Source organism: Sus scrofa, chromosome 9, assembly GCF_000003025.6.
Source record: "Sus scrofa isolate TJ Tabasco breed Duroc chromosome 9, Sscrofa11.1, whole genome shotgun sequence".
Taxonomy (NCBI): Eukaryota; Metazoa; Chordata; class Mammalia; order Artiodactyla; family Suidae; genus Sus; species Sus scrofa.
Genome location: NC_010451.4, coordinates 78,314,974 through 78,338,561, shown reverse-complemented (window position 1 = coordinate 78,338,561; position 23,588 = coordinate 78,314,974). Strand labels below are relative to the sequence as shown.

Sequence of the window (23,588 nt, the reverse complement as noted above, 5' to 3'; positions counted from 1 at the left end):
CCCTACAGTGGTTTGAAATAACATCCATTACCTGCAGGCCCATGCCTAGATCTGGCTCAAGGAATGTCATTAAAGTCATGCATAAAATTGATGCCAAGCCTTGAGTAGAATTTGTAGTGTGAAAGGGGACCCATTCCTTGTTATCAGAAAATCTTTTGGAAGAAAAATGATCTATTGATTCAAATTCTTAGTCATTCTTAAGAAAATGGCTTTTTTTCAATGAGAGGGATCATCACCCAACTGATCTGGAACCTTTGAAAAAAATTATTTTCCCTCTCCCAAAAGATACAAATGCCTGTGGAATGGAATAGGCCATTATAATCAATGATTTCCAGCCTCTTATTCACTTACTAAAGGGGAAAAAAAGACATTTGAGACAGAAATATTTCTCATTTTCTTGAGAGATTCTGCTTTTTCTTCTCTTCCAGCTTTTAAAACTAATGATCTACAGGGAATCTTTTCCTGCAGGGGTTAAATTTGCTTTCTCTTAGGGAAGGTGGTTGAATGTTAGACAAATTTTACACACATACAGTAGACTTCCTATCATGTGAGTTTTTCAAATAATAAAATTTTATAGGAGAAAGCTTTGTCTTGGACCCAGTCCAAATGGGTGCAACCCATTGCATTGACATATATACACTACTATATATAAAATAGGTAACATGGACCTACTGTATACCACAGTGAAATCTACTCAGTATTGTGTAATAAACTTTATGGGAATAGAATCTGAAAAGAAATGGATATATGCATATGTATAACTGATTTACTTTACTATACACCTGGAACTAGCACAATTTTGTGAGTCAACTGTACTCCAATAAAATCTATAATAATAATCAAAAAAGAAGTGCCCATTCCAAAAAGGCAAGCCTCATTTTTTGGACCCAGAGGACAGAATGATAAAATAAGACTCTAGGTGATATTGGTGGCAGTAATGAGTATATATGTGTGAGAGGCATGGAGGGCAGTTGCTGTATCTTATAGTTCTCTAACTCTATGTAGCAGACTACCCAAAATTTAGCACCTTAAAACAAGAAACATTCTCTCACACAGTTTGAGGGCTGAGAACCCAGGAGTGGTTTAGTTCGTCTGACTTGAGGTCTCTCATTGAGATTCAACAGTCAGGCTGCTGGCTGGGGCTGCAGGCATCTCAAGGCTTGACTAGGCCTGGAAGATCTGCTTCCAAGCTTGCTAACGTGATTGCTGGCAGGAGTTCCTTGCTAGCTGGCAGCCCAAGAACTCTGCTATTTGCCATGTGGATCTCTGCATAGACTTCCTGAGTATCCCCACAATACATTTTCCCCCATAGCAAGTGATTCAGGAGAAGGCAGGTGTGTGCAAGACAGAAGCCTGTCTTTTTATAACCTAATTTCGAAAATGACAGCCCATCAGTTCTGCTATATTCTAAAGCAAGTCCAGCCCACACTTAAGAAAAATAAAGCTCTACCTCTGGAAGGGAGGATACCAAAAAAATCTGTGGATATATATGTATCTAGTATACACATATAGTTAAGGTTAATTTATAATGTGTTTCTTGTGTATAGCAAAGTGATTCAGATATATATATGTATGTGTATATATGTATATATATATCTGAAATATATATTTCAGATTTTTTCCATTATAGTTTATTTTGATTTTGAATATAGTTCCGTGCTATACAGTAAGATCTTATTATTTTATATATAGTAGTGTATATATTAATCCCAAACTTCTAATTTATCCTCCCATCTCCCTTTCCTCTTTGGTAACTCTAAGTTCTTTTATGTCTGTGAGTCTGTGTTTTATAAAGTTCATTTCTATCATTCTTTAAGAATCCATATAAAATATAACCTAATATCATATATTTGCCTTTCTTGGAGTTATTTCACTTAGTATGATAGTCTCTAGGTCCAACAATGTTGCTGCAAATGGCATTGTTTCTCTTTAATGGCTAATATTACAGTGTGTGTGTGTGTGTGTGTGCTACATATTTTTATCCATTCATCTGTTGATGGACACTTACCTTCACTATTATGAATAGTGCTGCTATGCACATCGGGAGTTTTTGTCTTTTCTGGCTAAATGCCCAGGAGTGGGATTTCTGGATCATACGGTAGCTCTATTTTTAGTTTTTTAAGTAAATTCCTTACTATTTTCCATAGTGGTTTCACCAATTTATGTTCCCACAAATAGTGTAGGAGCAAGCCCCTTCTACACACTTTCTCCAGCATGTTATCTGTAGACTTTTAAATGATGCCCATTTTGACCGGTATGAGGTGATCATTGTAGTTTTGATTTGCATTTCTCTAATAATTAGCAACGCTGAGCATCTTTTCATGTGTTTATTGGCCATCTATATGTCATCTTTGGAGAAATGTATATTTATATCTTTGGCCCATTTTTTGATTGGGCTCTTTTTGTTTCTGATACTGAACTGTATGAGCTGTTTATAAATGTTGGAAATTAAGCCTTTGTTAGTCACATTGTTTGCTATTATTTTCTCCCATTCTGTAGGTTATCTTTTTGTTTTGTTGACAGTGTCCTTCACTATGCAGAAGCTTCTAAGTTTGATTAGGTTTCACTTATTTTTTTAACTTTTTAATTTTTTTTTTTTTTTGCCTTGGGAGACTGACCTAAGAAAACATTGCTATGGTTTATGTCTGAGAATGTTTTGTATATGTTCTATCCTAAGAGTTTTATGGTGTCATGTCTTCTAGTTCAGTCTTTAAGCCATTTTGAGTTTATTTCCGTGTGTGGTGTGAGGAAGTGTTCTAACTTCACATGCAGCTGACCAGCTTTCCCAATGCCACTTGCTGAAGAGACTGTAGGCATATTTTTAAAACAGCCATGTTTATGACACAAGTTATGTACATCTAGTTTACTCTTTGGTCTGTGGCAGAGGTCAGTAAATGTTTTCTGTAAAGGAGCAGAAGGTAAATATTTTAGGCACTGTAGGCCAGACTGTCTCTTAATTCTGTGATAGTACAGCAAAATAGTCATGGGCAGTATGTCTAAGCAAATGGGCATGGCTTTGTTCCAGTAACATTTTATTTATAAAAATAGATATTGGGATTGATTTGGTTCATGGGCTGTAGGTGGTTGACTCCTGGTCTTCAGCTGTACAGGTTATCTGAAGTCCAGAAAATGTAGTGATTTATTTTCCCGGCCTTAGAATCCTACTTCAAAAGAAATTCAAGCACATGGCATAGCTATCTAATACGGCACTGCCATGTCTCTGCAGCTTGGTATTTAGTGGTGATATGACAGGAAGACACAAAGGCAATATTGAGAGATTTAGATGGAGAAAACTTCAAGACAGAATTCTAGTCCCTGTCTTCTGGGAAATAGGAGGAATAGGAGTGTAAAGAGGGGGTTGATTCAGAATGACAGGGACAAGAGAGTGTCTTCATTCCATTTAATCACTGAAGCTGAAATGAGCCAAGTTATCTGAGAGGAGGTGCTCCTCAGATGCTCTTAGAGAGCAGTAGGGAATGTGTTGGGCATAACAGAACCTCAGACCTAGAAGGGACCTCACCTCACGCTGTGACAAACGTTTATTTTGCAACATTCATAAATAAATTTATGTGATTATTTCTAGTTAACATAAGGTTAAACATACATAAGTTCTTATAACTAATTTCCCCTTCCTCATTCTTAGGTATGATTTTGCAAATACTGACTTGTTTCTCAGTGCCATTTAATATTAAGCTTATTATCTGATCAAATTGAGCAGAGGTGGGGCTAAAAATCCCGCTCTTCCATCACATTCACTTGTAATAGAGTTAACTTTGAGAACGTGGATAAATTACCTGCCTAAATCATATACTGTCCTGAAGAAGACAACTGATCAAGCTATTAAAACGTTGTTTCACTTTTTTAAAGCCCAAAACACAGCTACTATATAGCCATTTAAAAGTTCAATTTAAAGTCAAATCTTATCAATCTCTTTGGTGAGATGTGCTTTGGCAATGAAGAATACACTGCTGGTAGATTATTTCTCACAGTTTTTGCTTTCAAGCCACCACATGGCCTATGATGACCCTTTGTGGATAACTGGGTAGGACAGCTTTTTTCTGTAAAGCTCTTCTTCCTTTTCTCATAAAACATAGAGTGAAGAGTTAAAAAATTTAACTGCAATCTCCTTTGTGATGGTTTCACTGACCCTATAAAACTTACCTCCATAAATAATTCTCAGGCATAAAATAATGACAGGGGGACAATCTTTTCTCTACTTAAGGTGCTCACAGCTGGGAGTGGTGAAAAGACTTGGCACTTTGGACATCTAGCTTCTTAGCTTGTGATGGAAAGTGTAAATCAAATGGCAAGAGGAATCCAGGCCGTGGAAATCAGATCCAGCAAGATTACGTACAGCCCCAGAGCTGCAGGTCAGGAACTCTGTGAGTACTGAGCACTGCCTTTTTCCTGGGCTGAATTTATCCCTGTCAGGTAAGAGGCTAACAGCCCAGTCTTTCCAAAAACATATGTGAACTATTCATTTTACTAATAACTTTATTTAAATAAGACACAGGAACTTCTATACTGAAAAAATACAAAACAAAAGCCACACATTTCCTTGTGTAAAGCCATATTGTATGGTAACTCAAATACTGTTTAGCGCAGTGGCTAGAATTAAACAGTACAACTATATACAAAATTTCAACAATTTCTGACAAATTTCTACAGCTGGGTGTAGGATACATTTGAGCTCAACAACTTCTGGGAAATTTACATGGCAAAGCATAAGCTTTAACACATTTGGTTCAAAACTTTAATATATGCTAAGAACAAATGTACAACACAATATTTAGTTTTCTCATGAGAAAATGAAAAGCACATGTCACTATAAATATCGTACATCAGATTTCATCAAAAAAGCATATTCGGTCCATCATTCAGAAATTGATATTGATACTATTGCATCTTATTTGGACAAAAGCAGAGCATAAGATCAACACATTATGTAATGCTAAACCAGATATCAGAAGTTAATGGAGCTCACATTTATCTTACAGAACTAATAATTTTCTCCCTTTAACCATAATCTACAAAATATAGTATTTTCATCAAGGCCTGAGATTATTAGGGTTAAAGGTGTCTGCTGCTGAAGAGATTGTTTTAAAAGGTTCCCCTGTGAAAATGGCAAAAGTAAACTGAGTCCTTTTCCATGACAGTCTCCTATAACACTGACTAATTTAAAGGAGCCCAAATGCACCTTCAGGAGAGAATATTACTGCAAACTTTGGTGGAAAGAAGATAACTGGGATCATGACAAAATAATACACAAAATACATACACACAGAAACATATACACAAATATACCATTTCTAAAAAAAAGAAACAAAAAAACAATGGTGTTGCTTTATCATCTCTTCCTTCTTTGACCTCCTTAGAAAATAAAGAAAAACCCAGGAATGACTGAAAGGAACTGAAACGTTCCTGTAACTGTAGGCACCTTGTTCCCCTAATTCTTAAGAAAATTGTGCCATACACTTTAGGTGTAGATGAAAAAACTCTTTTTTACTGAACTGAAATCAATGGACTGAAAATACAGAAACTTCTCTTTGCTTTTGAATATTCTCTTCGTGCTGCAGAAAACAATGTCTGCTGTTGGGCTCTTCCACAACCAATCAGGAATACCTAGGGCTCTCTTCACACTTAGAGAAGTTAGGTTGAGTCTGTAGGTTCTAGGCTATTTCCTTGGGCTTATGCTCTAATTTGTGCATCCAAAATATTTACAGAACTATGCATGGTATTACTATGAGAGGCTTAAATGAGAGAGCTTCATACTACTGTGTTTGTAAGTTACCAAATACCCTGCTGACTTATGTTGAATTCTGAGACCCATGTAATGCTCTATGTAAATGCAACTGATGCACCTAAACTGCTCGAGGAAAACAATAACCAAAAGTGTGTCATTTCTTAACCTGCAAATTAAAGAATTTCCAAAGGAGAAACTAAATGTTAACATGCCTTCAGATAGAACAGTAGCATTTCATGACCCTGATGGCCAACATAAACAAAAAACCTCAACCATCCCCTGCGAAACCGTACTTGTTCTGAAATCAGATCTAGATATTCCTGTCTCAGTTCCACACACACAATGTGGAATGTTTTTGTACACTTTAGTACTGGACATTTTATTTGCAACACTGTAACAGTCATTAACTGAGCAACACCTGAACTTGCAAAAAAAAAAAAAAAAAGCCACATGGATACATGTTGAAACAGTGAATGCAACAGTTGTTTTACTTGTAACCACATAACAAAAGTGATGTCAGACATCACCTATTTGCTGGTTCTCCTCATGTTCACCCATGTTCAGGATTTTCGTTCTCCTAGGGTTGAATGCACTTCTAAGAATGTGGAATGTAATGAGGAAAGAGAAATGCATAAAATAAGGAAAGGCAAGAGAGTGATGTTCCCTCTTTAGCTTTTTAGCTGTGAAATGGTTAATATCCCAATATGATATACATTCCAAGTTACCTGAGTTTAGACTTCAACTGAAGTACCTGAAGCTAGGCCATAGGGTGGGCACTGTGCAATTGTTGTGGCCATTTATTTATTTATTTTTTTGCATTGTATGTATTACAGAAGTTAGAAACAAACACCTGGATCAATTGTAAACATAATCCTGAAGTACAGTATTTTTCCATAGGACAAAACACAGCAAGACATTTTCTATTTAGACAGGCAACTTTCTGATATAGAGCTTATTTATACTGAAGAATTTGGAACAAAACACAGGACACAGTACTAATCTGTCAAACATTCTATGAAATGCATAGTCTCCACTTAAAATGCTGAATGACATACACATTTTGCAAGCATTACTGCTTTCCACAAAAACTGCTGAATAGGAGTTCCGTCCCTGCCAAGATCAGTGTTAAGAGATACTTTATGATGCTGAGAAGTATTTTGTTGTTGTCGGTGGTGTCAGAAAGTTTGTCACTCCATGCAGATAGATGTCTGAGATCTAGCTCTTAATCCATGGAACACAGGGTAGAGGCCAGCTCCCCCCCTTGCGTTAGATGACGACGTAGTTCTGAGTGGAGATGTGGTCCTCGCCCTGCAGTTCCTGCAGGAGCTGCTGCTGCTGGGAGGACTGCTGGACAGAGGCCTCTGTGGAGCCCGCTGTGCTGGTGTCATCAGAAAGAGATGTGAAGGAAACCCGGGAAGAGAGCTGCTCAACGGTCAGGGTTGCCAGAGCTGAGCTCTGGCCAGAGTTAGGGGAGTTCTTGAGCATCAGGTCAGAGGCAGGTAGGAGAGGGCCTAGAAGTTTTACAGGACAGAAAGCTGATCCGGTTGGGATGAAATTAACCTTGTTTTTGTCAGGACATGAAAAGAGAGGGGCTGAGATAGGCTGACGAGACCTAAAACCATAAAACAAAATTAGGTTTACAATCACTAACAAGTCGACCACTTTCTGAATTAGTTGAGTTCTCTAAAACAGCTAAAATGTGAATGGCAGGGAATGAGTTAAGTGTATACGGAGTGGTAAACATCTTCCATAGCACAAGTCAGCTGGCAAACTACTGATGTACACAGCACTGGGGTAGTATTTGAAGCAAAAGGATTTTCAAAAAGACTGGGCCGATAAAATATCCCAGAGATCATTAGTTTACTTTCATTCATTTAGGAATGTGGGGAAACCTCCTACATTATAGTTGAAAATCATGCAAGGTTAAAATGACCTTTTCTCTTAAGTACACTGGGAGAGGGACTACCCAATCACAGATTTGGTTTTAAGCATTTCTCTCCTTTTTCTGCATCTCTGTACATACTTCTACTAACACAGATCAGGAAAAAAGGTTCAGTGGTTTCTTAAAGAGTCAGTCAGCCCAACAAAGCGTTGTCCACAAGCCCTTCCCATTCCCAGGAACTAAACCATCCACTCCTCTAAGACAGCTCTCTGTCCCCTTCTATGTTGCAAGAGTAAAGCAGCCTCCACTAGGCACCTGCACTAGGACAAAGGGATGAGTAAGTCCAAGGGCCACACACTCTTTTTGAGCTATTCCTCAAAAGTATTTATGGCATGAACCTCTTTTTCCTTGAATTTCTAATTTATATATATTAAAATTTCAAAAAGAAAAAAATCTGCACAGTCTAAATTCAATGGCCTCACATGGCTAGATGTGCCTACAGGGAAGGAGACGAGTTAGCGAGTTCCCTCTGGCTTGTGGGGTCACTGTCGTTAGGCTAGCCACACATGGGTACTCACTTTGCTAAATGTCTATTTTCTTAGCCATCTAAGTTAATAGAGCTTTTGAAAGGAAAATTCTTAATGATTAAATAATAGACCTTTTAGGGTAGTAAGGATGAATTTCCAAGTTTCCTTGTATTAGCTTATATATTTCCAGCGTACAGACTCAAATTCTCCTTCAGTAAGATCTTTTGCCTATTTAATTCTCTTTTCATAATTTGCTTCTGAAACACATTATCAGCTGGATGGAGTAGTTGATTCATCTGTAATCAACTGGTCTCAGTAAAAAGCTTCACAGCTTTGCAGATCCCAGCTGACAGAAAAGACATTACTTACGCCATTTCCTCAAAGACCTTCACTCGCTCACATCCCTCTGGGGGCTCCCGTTTGAACATGTAGCTGTTGTTTGGTTTGGGAGATGAAGCATACTTGGGTAACGGTGAGCTACTCCCACTGTCTGTAAATTTAAAGCAGTTATATTAACTAGTGATTGAAAGCTCTTTAAAATTAAATCTGATTTCCAAACAAGCAGCCTTTTGCACAATTTATCCACTCTTGCCCCTTTGCTTCCACCACAGAGCTTCCTTTATTGCAAAGCTATTTCTAACATCCTCAGGTAGTACATTTCTTATAAAAGTTTCAATGCAATAGTAATCTGTCATACCACAGAACATAAAAAGCAAATATTTCAGTCCAGAAACCTGTATTTTGAGTAAAGTAGAGGTGTAATTCTGAAAACAAATGCATCATGTATTTCAGAAATGTAAGTAAATGGGGTATTATGCATATAGGCCATGCAGAAGAGTTATAAGAGCTTATAAGAGAGGGTTCTCTATATTTTCTCACTGTCCAACCAGTTTAGAAATTTGAAAATTTTAATGCGTGGAATAATCCTCATTTAAAAAGTTCTTAGCAAAATATTACTTTGACTAAACACCATGAATAAAATGTATGCAGGGAAAAATGGGTTTTTAACACATAATATACTTTGCCTTGGCCCACAGTGAAAACAATGATGCTCAGAATTTTACCTTTAAAATGTCTAAAGAAAATTTTCAGCACTCTTTGTATTTTTGCTGCTGGAAGCATGAGGGACCTAAAAACTTCTCTACCTAACATGTTTTCTTCGTGCTTTTGACCAAAAAGAAATGGTCTATTCATGAAAAGCCATAAAACCTATATGCAACTTCTCCTTTTCCTACCTGGCAAAGGATTTTGGAAATTCAAATTCACCAAATTGTGTCATTATCTTTGTAAGATGCCAAGTTGTAAAGTTAGTAACATACCTGTATAAATGCAATAGTCCTATTTAAACAAATTCTGACTTAATGCAAACCAATCCCCATTGCTAAAATACTAAGCACAAGATCTACTGAATGTATTATTATCATATATATTTTGAAAGATGGCATTAGTACCGTAATTACAGTTGTCACAATTTTAATAAGTTGCTTTAGATTAGGATATAGCACATAGTCCAACATTCAGACTCTAGGTAACTGGGAGGTTTTTTTTTTTTAAATCATCATTAATGAAGTATAATATATGCTTAGAAAGTAGACCCTTGAGGCACACGTATAGTGTATTTAGTGAATGATTCAAAGAGCAACTAGGTAAGTCTTGGGAATACAGACGTGTGCCTACATTTGAATATGGCCATATCTCTGGCTGGGAAATCATCGCCTTCTAAATAACAAGGCCCCATTATTAGGAAACGTAGAAAAGCAGTTTCTCCATCACTACTCTTGCACATGTCCATACAGATTATGTAGAGTCTCTTGGAAGAAATTAAGTTGGGTTTCTTCAGACTTGAGGATTTTCCTAAATTTAACATTTATTCTGTATTCCTTAAACAAATGGGAGGGAGAAGAGGGAATATGAATTTTTTCTCCTAGGTAGATGCAAAACATCATTAATCTGACTGGAGTTTGAGTTTGCTGCTCTTTGAGCTAGGCTAGACCAAAAAGACGGGTCCACAGTCAAAAACTAATGAGAATGAGTCCTTCAACTCATTATAATACCAAAAATGCAGGCTGACCTTGGGTTCCTATCCATACAACAGAAAGCCACGCCAAAGGCACACATGGAAAGGTAGCCAGGGCATGTGGTGCCTCCCTGGGGATGACGGCTGGTTACAACATGGCCTCACTGCATGCAGGGTCCATGCCTTTAACAAGCCTTTTTCTGCTATCAGCAAGGGTAGGACCATGTCAGCACACATCCACCCTGTTACTATTTAAGGAAAGTCACTGTGGCCACAGTTACAGTCTTCTGTGTTCTATTTCTTGCTACATCATCATGATTTCTCTCGTAACATTGTTGATGGTTTCAAGGAACATTGGCAGAAAGGAAACTTAGATGGGAACTGGATAATCTGCAAAACTGTCTTCCTATTAACAATCTACAATGAATTAAATATTAATTTTTCTTTTTATAATTTTTCTAATTTCAGAGGCTTATATTTTTAAAGACCTTTTGTGGGGGTGGGTCAGGGAAGAGGGTGATTAATGTTTAAATAAACAGACACAATATATTGCTATCCCAGGACAGTATTTAGTGCTATTATGTTTCCTTGCCTTTTCCATAAAAATTGTTTTTTGTTGAGAATATATATATATATATAAATGTTTGGTGGTATAGAAAGACAAAGCTTGAAAGAAAAAAATTTGGAGCCATAAACACATTTGCTCAATCTGGGGTTTTTCCTCAGGTAAATATGCAAACTGATAGAGTTCAAAGAGGAACAGGGAATGGAGACAACTACCTGAGGTTTTAGCTCTGTCACAAGCTGTATAGTTGCATAAACTTTAAGACAACTGCCGAAGCTTCCATGTAATAACTAAAGGAATTGCCATTCCTAACTCTAAAATTCTGTGATTTTTTTAAAAAAGTTCTAACATAAAAAGAATGAACACTGTACCAAAATATTTTCTGCTTTACAAATGGTATGCTTTAAAATCAACTCATATTAACAACCTACTTTACTTGTTCCAGACTTGGTTATCTAACTTGTACATTTAGAACTCTGCAGAATTTAATGACCACAGTTCAGGAACAGAGCATTATAAAGTGGTGAGCATGTGCCTGCTCAGGAGATTGAGGATGAAATCTCAAGGTAATCTTAATGCAATCCCTTTGTTCACAAGCATGACAGATTTTATCATTCTGTTATCCCACAGTAGGATAATAACCAGACATGTAATCGAGAGTAAATTGAACGTAACTTATGTTCTTTTAACTTCATAACCAATATGAATTATGAAAGTAAATGCAATGAATATGATTATTTATCTTATTTATCATCTTATTTCTTTATTTAGGGCCACACTTGTGGCATATGGAAGTTCCCAGGCTAGGGGTTGAATCAGAGCTGCAGCTGATGGCCTATGCCACAACCACAGCAATGCCAGATCCAAGCCGCATCTGCGACCTAGACTACAGCTCATGGCAATGCCAGATCCTTAACCCACAGAGTAAGGCCAAGGATTGAACCCACACCCTCATGGATATTAGCTGGGTTCATTACTGCTGAACCACAATGGCAACTCCTCATCTATATTTTATAACAGAATCACCTAGATCTGAAAATTGAGTATGAAAATCTTTTGACTATTCTATTATAAAAGATTATACTTATGCATTTGTACCATATTTACCATTAAGATATAGGTAGCTTGTTAAATACTTTGAAACACATGATAATGAATTAAAGCTTGGAAAAGTTAGATATTATAAAAATATAAAATTCCATATAGAAACTAGATTTCATTTTATGTGCTTTTATAGGTTGAGGTTTTTGAATTTCTCTTTATAAATGGCCTTCATTACTTCTGGTATGTTAAGTTATATGGCCCACAAATCTAGTATAAAAAAATGACATATATTAATTTGCTTCATGTATGTAGGAAAGTATGTAATATCTTTTTTTTTTTTTTTTTTTTTTTTTGCTTTTTAGGGCTGTACCCACGGCATATGGAGGTTCCAGGGCTAGGGGTCCAATAGGAGCTGTAGCTGTTGGCCTACAACACAGCCACAGCAACACAGAATCCAAACCACGTCTGTGACCTACACCTCAGCTCATGCTGGATCCTTAACCCACTGAGTGAGATTAGAGATCGAACCTGCGTCCTCATGGATACTAGTTGGGTTTATTAACCACTGAGCCATGACAGGAACTACAGAAAGTATGTAAAATCTTTGCCATGGCTCTTATTCTAGCGATAAGTCTTTATATGTGCATTATCTCCTACTATCAGATTACTTTATCAAATTAAGTGAAGTTAATTCTAAAATAAGCAATGTAATTACAGAGCAGTGGTTCTTAACCCTGGTTTCACATTAGACTCATCAGAAGATGTTTTAAAAACACTAATAAAAGGTCAATATCCAAACCTTATCCCTAAAGAGATTCTGATTTAAATAAGTCCCTTCCCAGAAATGTGGGTTTATTTTTTTATTTTTTTTGTAAAGCTCCCAAATGTTTCTGAAGTACAGCCAAGTTTGAGAAACAATCATGAAAAGGTTAAAACACTGGTTTGGAGTCAGGCCACCTGACTTCTACCTAGGTCTAACTGCATGGCCTTGGAAAAGTTTGATGCCTTTGATCTCTAAAATGGGAGTAACTGTTGATATAACGGCTATGAAAGATGTGTGTACCTAAAACATACTAAGCTCTCAATATTATAATACTAGAACAAATGCATCATTCATAATCTATAAATTAACAAAAGTAAACCACTCAGAAATTAAATGCCCACATTCTCTTGGCAGAAGAGAATAAAATAAATGTCACTTTTAATAGATCTGCACACTCTAACTTTATTCAGGTATATAAAGGTAAGATTTTGTGTCTGGTGTGGAAGCAGAGGAACATTTGGAGTACCAGATTCCCCATTTATGGCTGTCTAGCAGGAACTCTGCCAGTTCATGATGGCATCCTTTAGCATAAAGAGAACTATCATCCTGAAATTTCAAAACCAATGCCTAAAGTATATAGGCTCTAAAGATTCTTCTACAAAGAAAATATTTTTATTATATGTGCACAAGAGCCAGTAGAATATAATTCTTATTCTTTCAAAGCTATAATTACAGGCTGAGAAAGAGCATAGAGTTCAACCAACACTAAACTCAGTGATACACAAAGAGCATAATTAAAAGTATGCCAGCTTAGATCATAATTATGGACTAAATAGGATCTAAACAGAATTACTAAGTTAGTATTAAAATTACTTCTTTTGCAGAAGATGAAGAATATATACACAATGGAATACTACTCAGCCACAAAAAAGAATGAAATTTTGCCATTTTCACCAACATGGATGGACTTGGAGTGTATTATGCTAAGTGAAATAAGTCAGACAAAGAAAGACAAATACTTTAAGATATCACTTACACGTGGAATTTAAAAAATACAACAAACTACTGAATATAACAGAAAAGAAGCAGATTTACAGATATTGAGAAGAAAATAGTGGTTATCAGTGGGGAGAAGGAAGTGAGGAGGGGCAATACAGATAGGGAAATAAGGGGTACAGTACACACTGAAAGTTATAAAATAAGCTACAAGGATATACTGTACAACATGGGGAATATAATCAATATTTTGTAATAACTGTAAATGGAATATAACCTTGAACAACTGAATCATTATATTATACATCCGTGTCACATAAAATATTGTATAGCAACTATGCCTGAATTAAAATCACTTCTTTTAAAACTGTAGCTGAAGGAATCAGGCTTCCTGACCTCAGACTATACTAGAAAGCTACACTCTAGTGTAGTATGGTACTGGCACAAAAATGGAAATATAGATCAAATGGAACAGGATAAAGCCCAGAGATAAACCAAGACACCTATGGGTCAATTAATCTTTGACAAAGGAAGCAAAAATATACCATGGGAAAAAGACAGTCTCTACAATAAGTAGTGCTAGGAAACCTGGACAGCTACATTAAAGAATGAAATTAGAACATTTTCAAACATCATACACAAAAATAAACTCTAAAATGTATGAAAGACCTAAATGTGAGGCTGGACATGACAAAACCGTTGGAGGAAAACATTGGCAGAACATTCTTTGACATAAATTGCAGAAGTATCTTTTTGGATCCCACTCCAAGAGTAATGAAAATATAAACAAAAATAAACAAATGGGACCTAATTAAACTTAAAAGATTTTGCCCAGCAAAGGAAACCATAAGCAAAATGAAGTAATAACCCACAGAATGGGAGAAAATATTTGCAAATGAAGCAACCAACAAGGGATTAGTCTCCAAAATTCACAAACAACTCATGCAGTTCAATATCAAGAAAACAAACAACCCAATCAAAAAATGGCAACTGAATGCTTAATCTCTAGAATATACAAGCAACTTATACAACTCAACAGCAAAAAAGCCAACAACCCAATGGAAAAATGGGCAAAAGACCTGAGCAACTATGAGTAGACATTTCTCCAAGAAAGATGTACAGATGGCCATCAAGCACATGAAAAAATGCTCAACACCCCTGATTATTAGAGAAGCGCAAACCAAAACTACCATGAAATACAACCTCACACCAGTCAGAACAGCCATCGTTAATAAGTCCACAAATAGCAAATGCTGGAGGGGGTGTGGAGAAAAGGGAACCCTCCTGCACTGTTGGTGGGAATGTAAGCTGGTACAACCACTATGGAGAACAGTATGGAGGTGACTTAGAAATCTATACACAGAACTACCATATTAAAAAAGACACATGCACCCACATGTTCACTGCAGCACTATTCACGATAGCCAAGACATGGAAACAACCTACATGTCCATCAACAGATGATTGGATTAGGAAGCTGGGGTATATATATACAAAATAAAATGTGTACATGTATGGGTAACTGGGTCACCATGCTGTATAGTAGAAAAAAATTGTATTGGGGAAATAATTAAAAAATAAAATTAAGTGAAATTAATAAAATGGGCAGAAGACCTAAACAGACACTTCTATGAAGAAGACATACAGATGGTCAAAAAACACATAAAAAGATGTTCAACACTGCTAACTACTAGAGAAATGCAAATCAAAACTACAATGAGGTACCACCTAACACCAGTCGAAATGGTCATCATCAAAAATTCTAAAATCAATAAATGCTAGAAAGTGTATGGAGAAAAGAGAACCCTCCTACACTGATGGTGGGAGTGTATTTATTTGTATTGGTACAACCACTGTGTAAAACATGAGGAGGTTCCTCAAAAAGCTAAAAATAGAACTACTATATGATCCATCAATCCCACTCCTGGGCATATATCCAGAAAAAACACAATTCCAAAAGATACATGCACCCCAATATTCATTGCAGCACTATTTACAGTAGCCAAAGCATGGAAGCAACTTAAATGTCTACCAACAGAGGAACAGATAAAAAATATAGGACATACATATGATGGAAAACTACTCAGCCATAAAAAAGAATGAAATGCCATTTGCAGCAACATGGATGTATCTACAGAGTATCACACTGAGTGAAATGAATTAGAGAAAGACAAATATCATATGATATCACTTATACGTGGAATTTTTAAAAATGATACAAATGAACTTATTTACAAAATAGAAACAGACTCACAAACTTCAAAAACAAACTTACCGTTACCAAAGAGGAAGTGGGGGAGGTATGGATTGGGGCTTTGGGATTGGCAATTGCACACTTTTGTATATGGAATGGATGATTGATGGGGATCTGCTATATAGCACAAAGAAATCTGCTCAGTGTTCTGTGATAACCTATATGGGAATGAATAAATGTCTATGTACAGATGAATCACTTTGCTGTACATCAGAAATTAACACAACACTGCAAATCAACATACACCAATAACATTTCTTAAAAAATACTTTTGCTTCAGGAAATGAAATTATCAGATGTAGTATGATTTGATAGCCTAATGAAAACAGGAGAAACAACTGTACAGCATTTTTTTGACAACAAACTTTTGGAGCCAGTGGACATTACTAATTATACTGAAAAGCCTGTGTTTTTTGTGAACTCCAAGACCAAACTGTGAAAGATTAAGGAGAACAATTGGCTTTTATAAATAATATCTAGGTGTTCCCATCGTGGCACAGCAGAGATGAATCTGACTAGGAACCATGAAGTTTCTGGTTCAATCCCTGGCCTTGCTTAGTGAGTTAAGGATCTGGTGTTGCTGTGAGCTGTGGTATAAGTGGCAAACGCGGCTCAGATCCAGCGTTGCTGTGGCTCTGGCACAGGCCGGCAGCAGCAGCTCCAATTAGACCCCTACATGTGCCGCAAGTGCGGCCCTAAAAATACAAAAGATAAAAAAACAAAACAAACAAAAAAAACCCCAAATCTAAGGTTCCTCTATAATTTCAAAGTCAACCTTTTATGAGAGGGTTATAGAATTTTAATAAAAGAAGACATCGGCTAAGATCTCCCTTAGACCAGCATTCAAGGTAAGGAGGGAAAAACAGCATCATAACCTTTTTTACTTTGTGTTTTTTTTTTTTTTTACTCAATGAATTTATTACATTTATAGTTGTACAATGATCATGACTATGTTTTGTATAACTGAGACTTATATTCCACATGTTATACCCATTAATTAAATATTTGCCATATGTGGAAGGTATTTTATATTTTAATCACTTATTCTGTAAGTATTCACTGATTTGATATTGATTTACAAATTAGGCAAATTATAGTTGCTCCTTTGTTTTTGTGTACTCACAATAAGTACAATGCTTTTTCTGCAAACATAATCCTGATATGCAGAACAACACTGCTTATTATTATCTTGAAATTTGAAAATTGGCGTCATTGACATGCTAACCACTCACTTGGATTCTTAGGGGAATGTGAACCACTCACTCTGGGTCTGACCCTCTGACATGGCAGTTTAAAATGAAAGCAAATCACTCTATTGAAGACAGTCTTCAAACCAATTTATAGACTAAAATCAGGCCTCTTATAAATTACAATGAGAAAAATAAACTGAAAATAAATTTCGGATTACCCAGAATATTTTATATCTTAAAATGTAATGTAATTAAGGATCTCAGGAAAATCATTCTGATGAAGTCTTTGTTTTTACATTCTTGAGCTTTTTAAATGAATCAATTTCTAGGGACATCAGTTTTAAAAAAACCTGTTTATATTAAACTGCTCCTAAAGTATTCTAATGGGGGAAAAATGAAAACTTCTATTAAAAGTTTCAGTATAATTTTAAATGCTCACTTAAATATTTACTGAGCATTTATCCATGTGCGAAACAGAAGGTAAAGCAAAATGCTATGTATTAGGTAAAACTCAGTATTCCTCCCCCCCCCATTCTTGCTAAAGGGAAATAGTATTATAACATCTTCAGGCAGATAACCAAGTGAAATCCTTTAATTTTTTTGGCTGCACCCACAGCATTTGGAATTTCCTGGGCCAGGGATCCAACCTGTGTCACAGCAGTGACCTAAGCTACTGCAGTGACAATGCCAGATTCTTAACTCTCCAAATGCAATCTTAAACTTACATGACAGTCACCTTAAAGCCTGTTCCTTCACTGATATTCACTGGTAATTATTTCCTACATGTCCCCACCTAGTACTTTGTTAGAACTTTGCCTTTATCCTCATCTTACTCATCCTTTACCTTATACATCTCATTAGCCACCAAATACTGTTATTTATTTACTTAATTCTTTCTTCAGTTCATTTCTTTCAATTCCTTTGCTCTTGCCAACCTCCTCATCTTAGCCCTACACCCGTGGTTTCCCAACTGAGGTACACTAAACAAACTGCTGACATGCAGGAAGAAAACAGGAGAACATTTATACCTACTTACTCTCTAAAAATACAAAAGTAAGCTTATTAGGACATATATCATTTGTGGATTGAATTATGTACTTACATAACTTAGAAATATACTGTATTATATGTACAGATTAAAAATTGCTGATAAAAGTGTGTAATAAACTAAGTTTGGAAACACAGGACCAGGATATCTTGTCTTGTCCTCCTGCTGTGTCTCCACTTCTGTTTATCCTTAAAGATAAAGCTGGTCGTCTCCTTTAAGCGACAAAAGATCTCTGCTTGGCTCATTTCTTTTAGCAAGGCTATAAGGTCCTTAAGAAATAGTGGCCTTTTTACCTACATCTCCACTCTCACTGCTTTCTACTCCCTACCATTTCTCCTATGCTCCAGCCACACAGTTTGTTTTTTTTTTTTTTTTTTTTTTTGCTGTTTTCCACACACCAGGCTCTTTCATAGCTGAATGCTTGTATAACAGCTATTCCTCCTGCAAAGGCAGCAAGAAGTAGTATGAAGTTCCTACAGAATATCTTTGTGGGCATCTGGATTCCACAGAATTTAGGAAAGATAACCTCATTTCTCTAAGCCTTAGGTTCCCTATTCTTAAAATACTGACCATGCTCTATTCATACACGATAACAAAGGCAATGTCACCTGGACACATTTAATCATCATAACAATCCTATGAGGCAGGTACCATCTTTTCTTTAATTTGCAGGTGAGGAAACTGAAATATAAAGAGCTTGAGTAACTTGCCCAAGGACACATTAGTAAGTGGCAGAGCAGCAATTCAAACCAACTGTACCAGAGTCAGAGTTCATTACCATCATGCTGTCTGCCTCACTAAGTTTTGATCTACCTCCACTCTAGTGTCCTCATTAGAGATGGGAGGAGGTGACTAGATGACCAAGTTCCTTCCAATCTAACATTCATGCTTCTACCTAGTGGAGTTTTGTAGCTTAGCCAACAGCTTCATTGAGCCTGACCTCTTAGTCTCACCAGGAGACACAGTGGAAAGAGTGGCTTCTATGTATCCATATTTCCTCTTAAAGGAACATAAAAGATAACAGGGAGAAAAAATTCAACATATCCCTCTTTCCTCTAGCCAAATTGATACCCTCTTTTCCCCCAGTCATGATCAGAGAAGAGATAGGTTTTAGCGAAGTTACCTCCTTTCCCCTAATGTCAACAGGAAGTATGAACTTCATGGCTTCTTCTCACCAGAGGCCTATCATAACGAAGTTAAATCTCAGAGTGGTTACTCTTTATTGTCTTATTTGGGGGGGATGGCTATAGCAGGGAGGATCATCATATTTTCCCGAACACTTAAAAGGCTAACACATATAACTTAACACTTTAAAGAAAAAGACACGAACGTTTTCAACACAGCTATAAAAATACATTCTTAAAAAAGTGGATATACCATAAAGAAGGAACACTCAAAAAACCTCCACTAAGCACTCTTTATGCTAATGTGATAGACAGTGTTGTCTATTTGCTGAGGCTAAAGCAATGAGCAAAATAAAGTTACCTATTCTTGGTGGAGCTTACATTCTTGTAAATAGATAATAGGAGATTAAGTGAAATCATATATGCAGGTATTCTGATAAATTTTGGTTTACTTTTGCTCTTAACTCTGGGATGTAACTGCTAGAACTGAGCTGCATACTAATTAATTTTGAATTAAGAATAGTAACTCATCTACAGAAAGCTAGCACAGCAACTTCCATTAGTGCAATTATAAACATTTTCCAAAACCAGGGGCGGGGGAGATGCACTTACTGGATTTTTCTTACATGCGTTAGATAACGGTTATACATATAACTTTAGATATTATCTTGAAAACGCAAAACAGGAAGATGATCTTAGGGACATATTTCTGAAACAGTTCAGTTTTTAACCTATGGAATAACTTCTTTGTTGGAATAATATTTCTATACTCTTCGTAATTTCACACCAAGAGGTTCTTCTAGGAAAATAAGCATTCTAGAATCATGTGGGGAGAATCTTTTGATCAAGAAACAGATTCAAGCTCAACAACAGTGATTTTTAAGGTGTGACAGCTAAAAGAAGTATATTCAACATACCTATTTTCAGAATATAAACCACAAAAAGAAAAGCACCACAAAATCTTGCCTGATTGGGCTATCTAGAAGATGGAGGGTTAAAGTATGATAAGGGCAAAGGTCAAAGAATGTCAAGAAATAGAGCCCTACAGATAAATGCAAATAGAGTTTAAAATGTTATGTAGAAAGGAGTAAGACCTCAGTCAAGAAGAGTCTCATTTACAAGTCTGCCTAGGGTCAGCCCTAGACCATAAAAAGATAATACTTTTTTTTCCCCTCTCCTCTGTCTATGGGCTGTTTAGTCCTAATGCTCAAATTTAGAAATATTTATGAGTTGAATCATAATATGGGTTAAAGAGGCTTATATGAATTGGGCCTTGGAAACTCTATCCACATAATATACATTGTTCCTGTGGGAAAATCCTAAACAAGTTCCAAGCTCCAAGTAACCAATTTACATATTCCTGGAATAGAACTCTTGGTAGTTGGCCTGAGTAGAGTGGTTCAATTGACTTCATGATTAGAATAACCAATGTTTCCACAATATCTTGCAAAATTACAGAATTTTATAACAACTGCCTATGTGAACTGCGCCAAAGCTCAACTATAAGTGGCAGACTGAAGTCCAGATTTTGTGGCTTGCCCAGCACCAGTTAGCTACCATCAAGGAATACTGATCAAGCTGCTAAGAGAACTAATACTTGACACTGCCATTTATATTATATAAATGATGGTTTTTCTCCCTTGCATTTTGGGCATGGGAATGTAAAGGAATTTAGGCTATCCTGGGTATATTCTGAAGATTTCAAGATCAGATCCCTGAATTCTCCACATAGATCAAAATACAGGACCTGATTTGTTATTAGGTTAGTTAGCCTGGCAACTTCACACATGTCATCAGATGCCTTCAGTCTTTAGGTCACTGGAAAAATCCGGCAACCGCCCCCCAGGCCCCATCAAAACCAAAAAATTAAACCTGAAAACGGTCTCTTAATGGTTGGACCTTTCTCAAAAGTCAAAGTATTTTTGTCTTGGCATTGCAGTCGAAATAGCCAAAGAAAAACCAAGATGTTAATCAACATAAATTATTTTATAGATCTCAAATTATACATGCTTCACGGAGAAAAACAGATGTTAGGAATAAGTAGAAACAATACTGCCAGGAAAAAGATAAGTATATAGCAGATGAATACTAGAAAAATAATCAGCTCACTGGCACACTCCCGTCAGAGCTTACATTCCTACGGGCCACCCCCTCCCCTCCTGTGCACACCAATCCAGGCATCTAAGGAGATCTGACCTGGCTGTTCTACAACAGAAACTACAGGATATGCAGGTACTCCAAATCAATCCTAGCTGACTACAAAACTATAGTATCAATTGTTTTCACAGTTAATAATGCCTAGAGAAAAATATACCAAAAAAGGCAAAGTCTCAAGAAAAGGTCTACCTTATCTCAGAAATGTATAGCTTCCTTTTTTTTTTCCTTTAATGGAAATAAATATACAGAAACCATTAAGCTTTATTGTGGAAAAAATGTCAATTAGAAGCTAGAATTAGTATCTTAGAAAATATTGGACTGTCCCTAGAGAAGTAATGAGTTAGAGATTATTCTATAGTTTGAATGACTTAAATACCTAAGTTTCAGAAATTATAAACCTGACAACTCCCTCTTCTTTGTACTTTTAGTATTCTGAACATACTGGCATAATAGTGTACTATTTGTTTATATTACTATTACTCCCTATTAGACTATAAATTCCTTAAAGACAGCTATCTATTCATCTCTATTTCTCCACTCTCCAGTAAAGTGCCTGCCATATAGCAGAGGCTCAACAGATATTTCTTAAATACACCAGAAACATAAACTCAGCTGAAATACATAAGCCTCCACTCCCAATCCTAAAATACATGTATCTATGTATACATACACATACATATATAAAAGATACAGGTGCTATTTGAATTTTCTCTTGACAAAGATGGTAGCTGATTTAAGAACTTTCAACTGCACAGTGTAATAGGTGACACATTTTTACAGGGAGCAGTAACATAAACCTGATCTTAGTCACAAAGTAATAACTCAGAGCTATATGTGGTGTATATATATATATATATTAAGAAACCTATGTCATGTCTTAATTCTCAACCTGAGATAGTTTTGTAGAAAACAGAAAAGTTATCTTACATGATTCTGTGATCTCCTTAATTTCCAAAGAAATATTCATCAAAATCAGTATCGGTCACACCTCATGCCATTTATTGAGTGTTTACTCTGTAACAAGGATTGTGCTAAGAACTTTTATCTAATACCTGATTTAATCCCAATAATGGTAGGAGATATGAAAACAAGTATTATCACCTTGTTTTACAAAGAAAAAAAAACATTTAACTGTTAGGAAAAAACTCTTGGCCTTAGAGATGACCTGGACCAATGTTTGCATTTTACATTAAAAAAAAAAAAAAGAGGAAAAGAAGAAAGACAAGATATTTGTGTTATGCAGGCAGCTATCTGGTATAAAAGAATAAAAGGGCATAGAGAAAAATACACCAAAAAAGGGCAAAGTCTTAGGAAAATGTCTAACTTATCTCAGAAACAGTCAGAATTCAGATTATGAGATAACTGCACTTCCAAGTTCACTGAAGTATTATTCACAACAGCCAAAATATGGAGACAAGCTAAGTGTCCATGGATGGATGAATGGATAAAGAGACTATATATACACAGACAATGGGATATTATTCAGCCACAAAAAGTAAATCCTGCCATTTGCAACAACATGGTTAGACCCTGAGAGCATTGTGCTGAGTGAAATAAGTCAGAGAAAAGTGTAAACTCATTTATAAATGCAATCTTAAAAACATGGAACTCATAGAAACAGAGTGTAAGATAGTGGCCTCTAGGCTCTGAGGGGTGGGGAAATGCGGAAGTGCTGGTCAGAGGGTACAGACTTCTAGTTATAAGATGAGTAAGTTCTGGGGATCTAAGGTGTGGCACAATGACTATAGTTAATACTGTGTTGTATACTTGACAGCTGCTATGAGAGGAGAGCTTTAACCTGCTTACCATCATAAGAAAATGGTAATTATATGAGGTGAAGGGTCACACAACAATAACCTTATTGTGATATTTCCCAATATGCATGTGGATCAAATCAGCACCTTGTACACCTTAAAGTTACACAATGTTATCTGTCAATTATATCTTAATAAAGCTATAAAAAAAAGAATTTAGATTTTTAGGTCATCAGTAGAAATTAGGCCAGAGAGGGAGGTTTTGGTTAAGTTGCAGAGGAAAAGTAAATAGTTTGTCTTTTTCCTGAAGGCACTGGGAGCTAACAAGTAATAATAATGATGATTATTTTACAGGAGCAGCTACCACTTACTGAATCCTTTAAAATTAAAGCAAGTTTTTTGTCTAAAACTTTACGAGACTCAAATCCATTCCTGTGTCCCAATGTCAGTGCAGCTCTTAACCTACTGATGTAATGTCTCCTGCAAAATACCTTGCAGAGGGTGACATGAATATAACTTCTCAT

The 23,588-nt window shown here is 36.2% G+C and overlaps 1 protein-coding gene across 2 annotated transcripts in view; it reads right to left on the bottom strand.

Moving 5' to 3' along the window:
- The window catches only part of GLCCI1 (glucocorticoid induced 1), a 115,906-nt gene continuing 96,794 nt past the window's right edge, over window positions 4,477-23,588 (bottom strand). For both annotated transcript variants that reach the window (XM_021102417.1, XM_021102418.1), the window contains exons 7-8: window positions 8,522-8,642; window positions 4,477-7,355 (exon numbers count right to left, since the gene is read on the bottom strand). In XM_021102417.1, coding sequence (XP_020958076.1) covers window positions 7,010-7,355; window positions 8,522-8,642 — 467 coding nt within the window. In that variant the 3' untranslated portion in view covers window positions 4,477-7,009. The remainder of the gene's footprint in view (window positions 7,356-8,521; window positions 8,643-23,588) is intronic.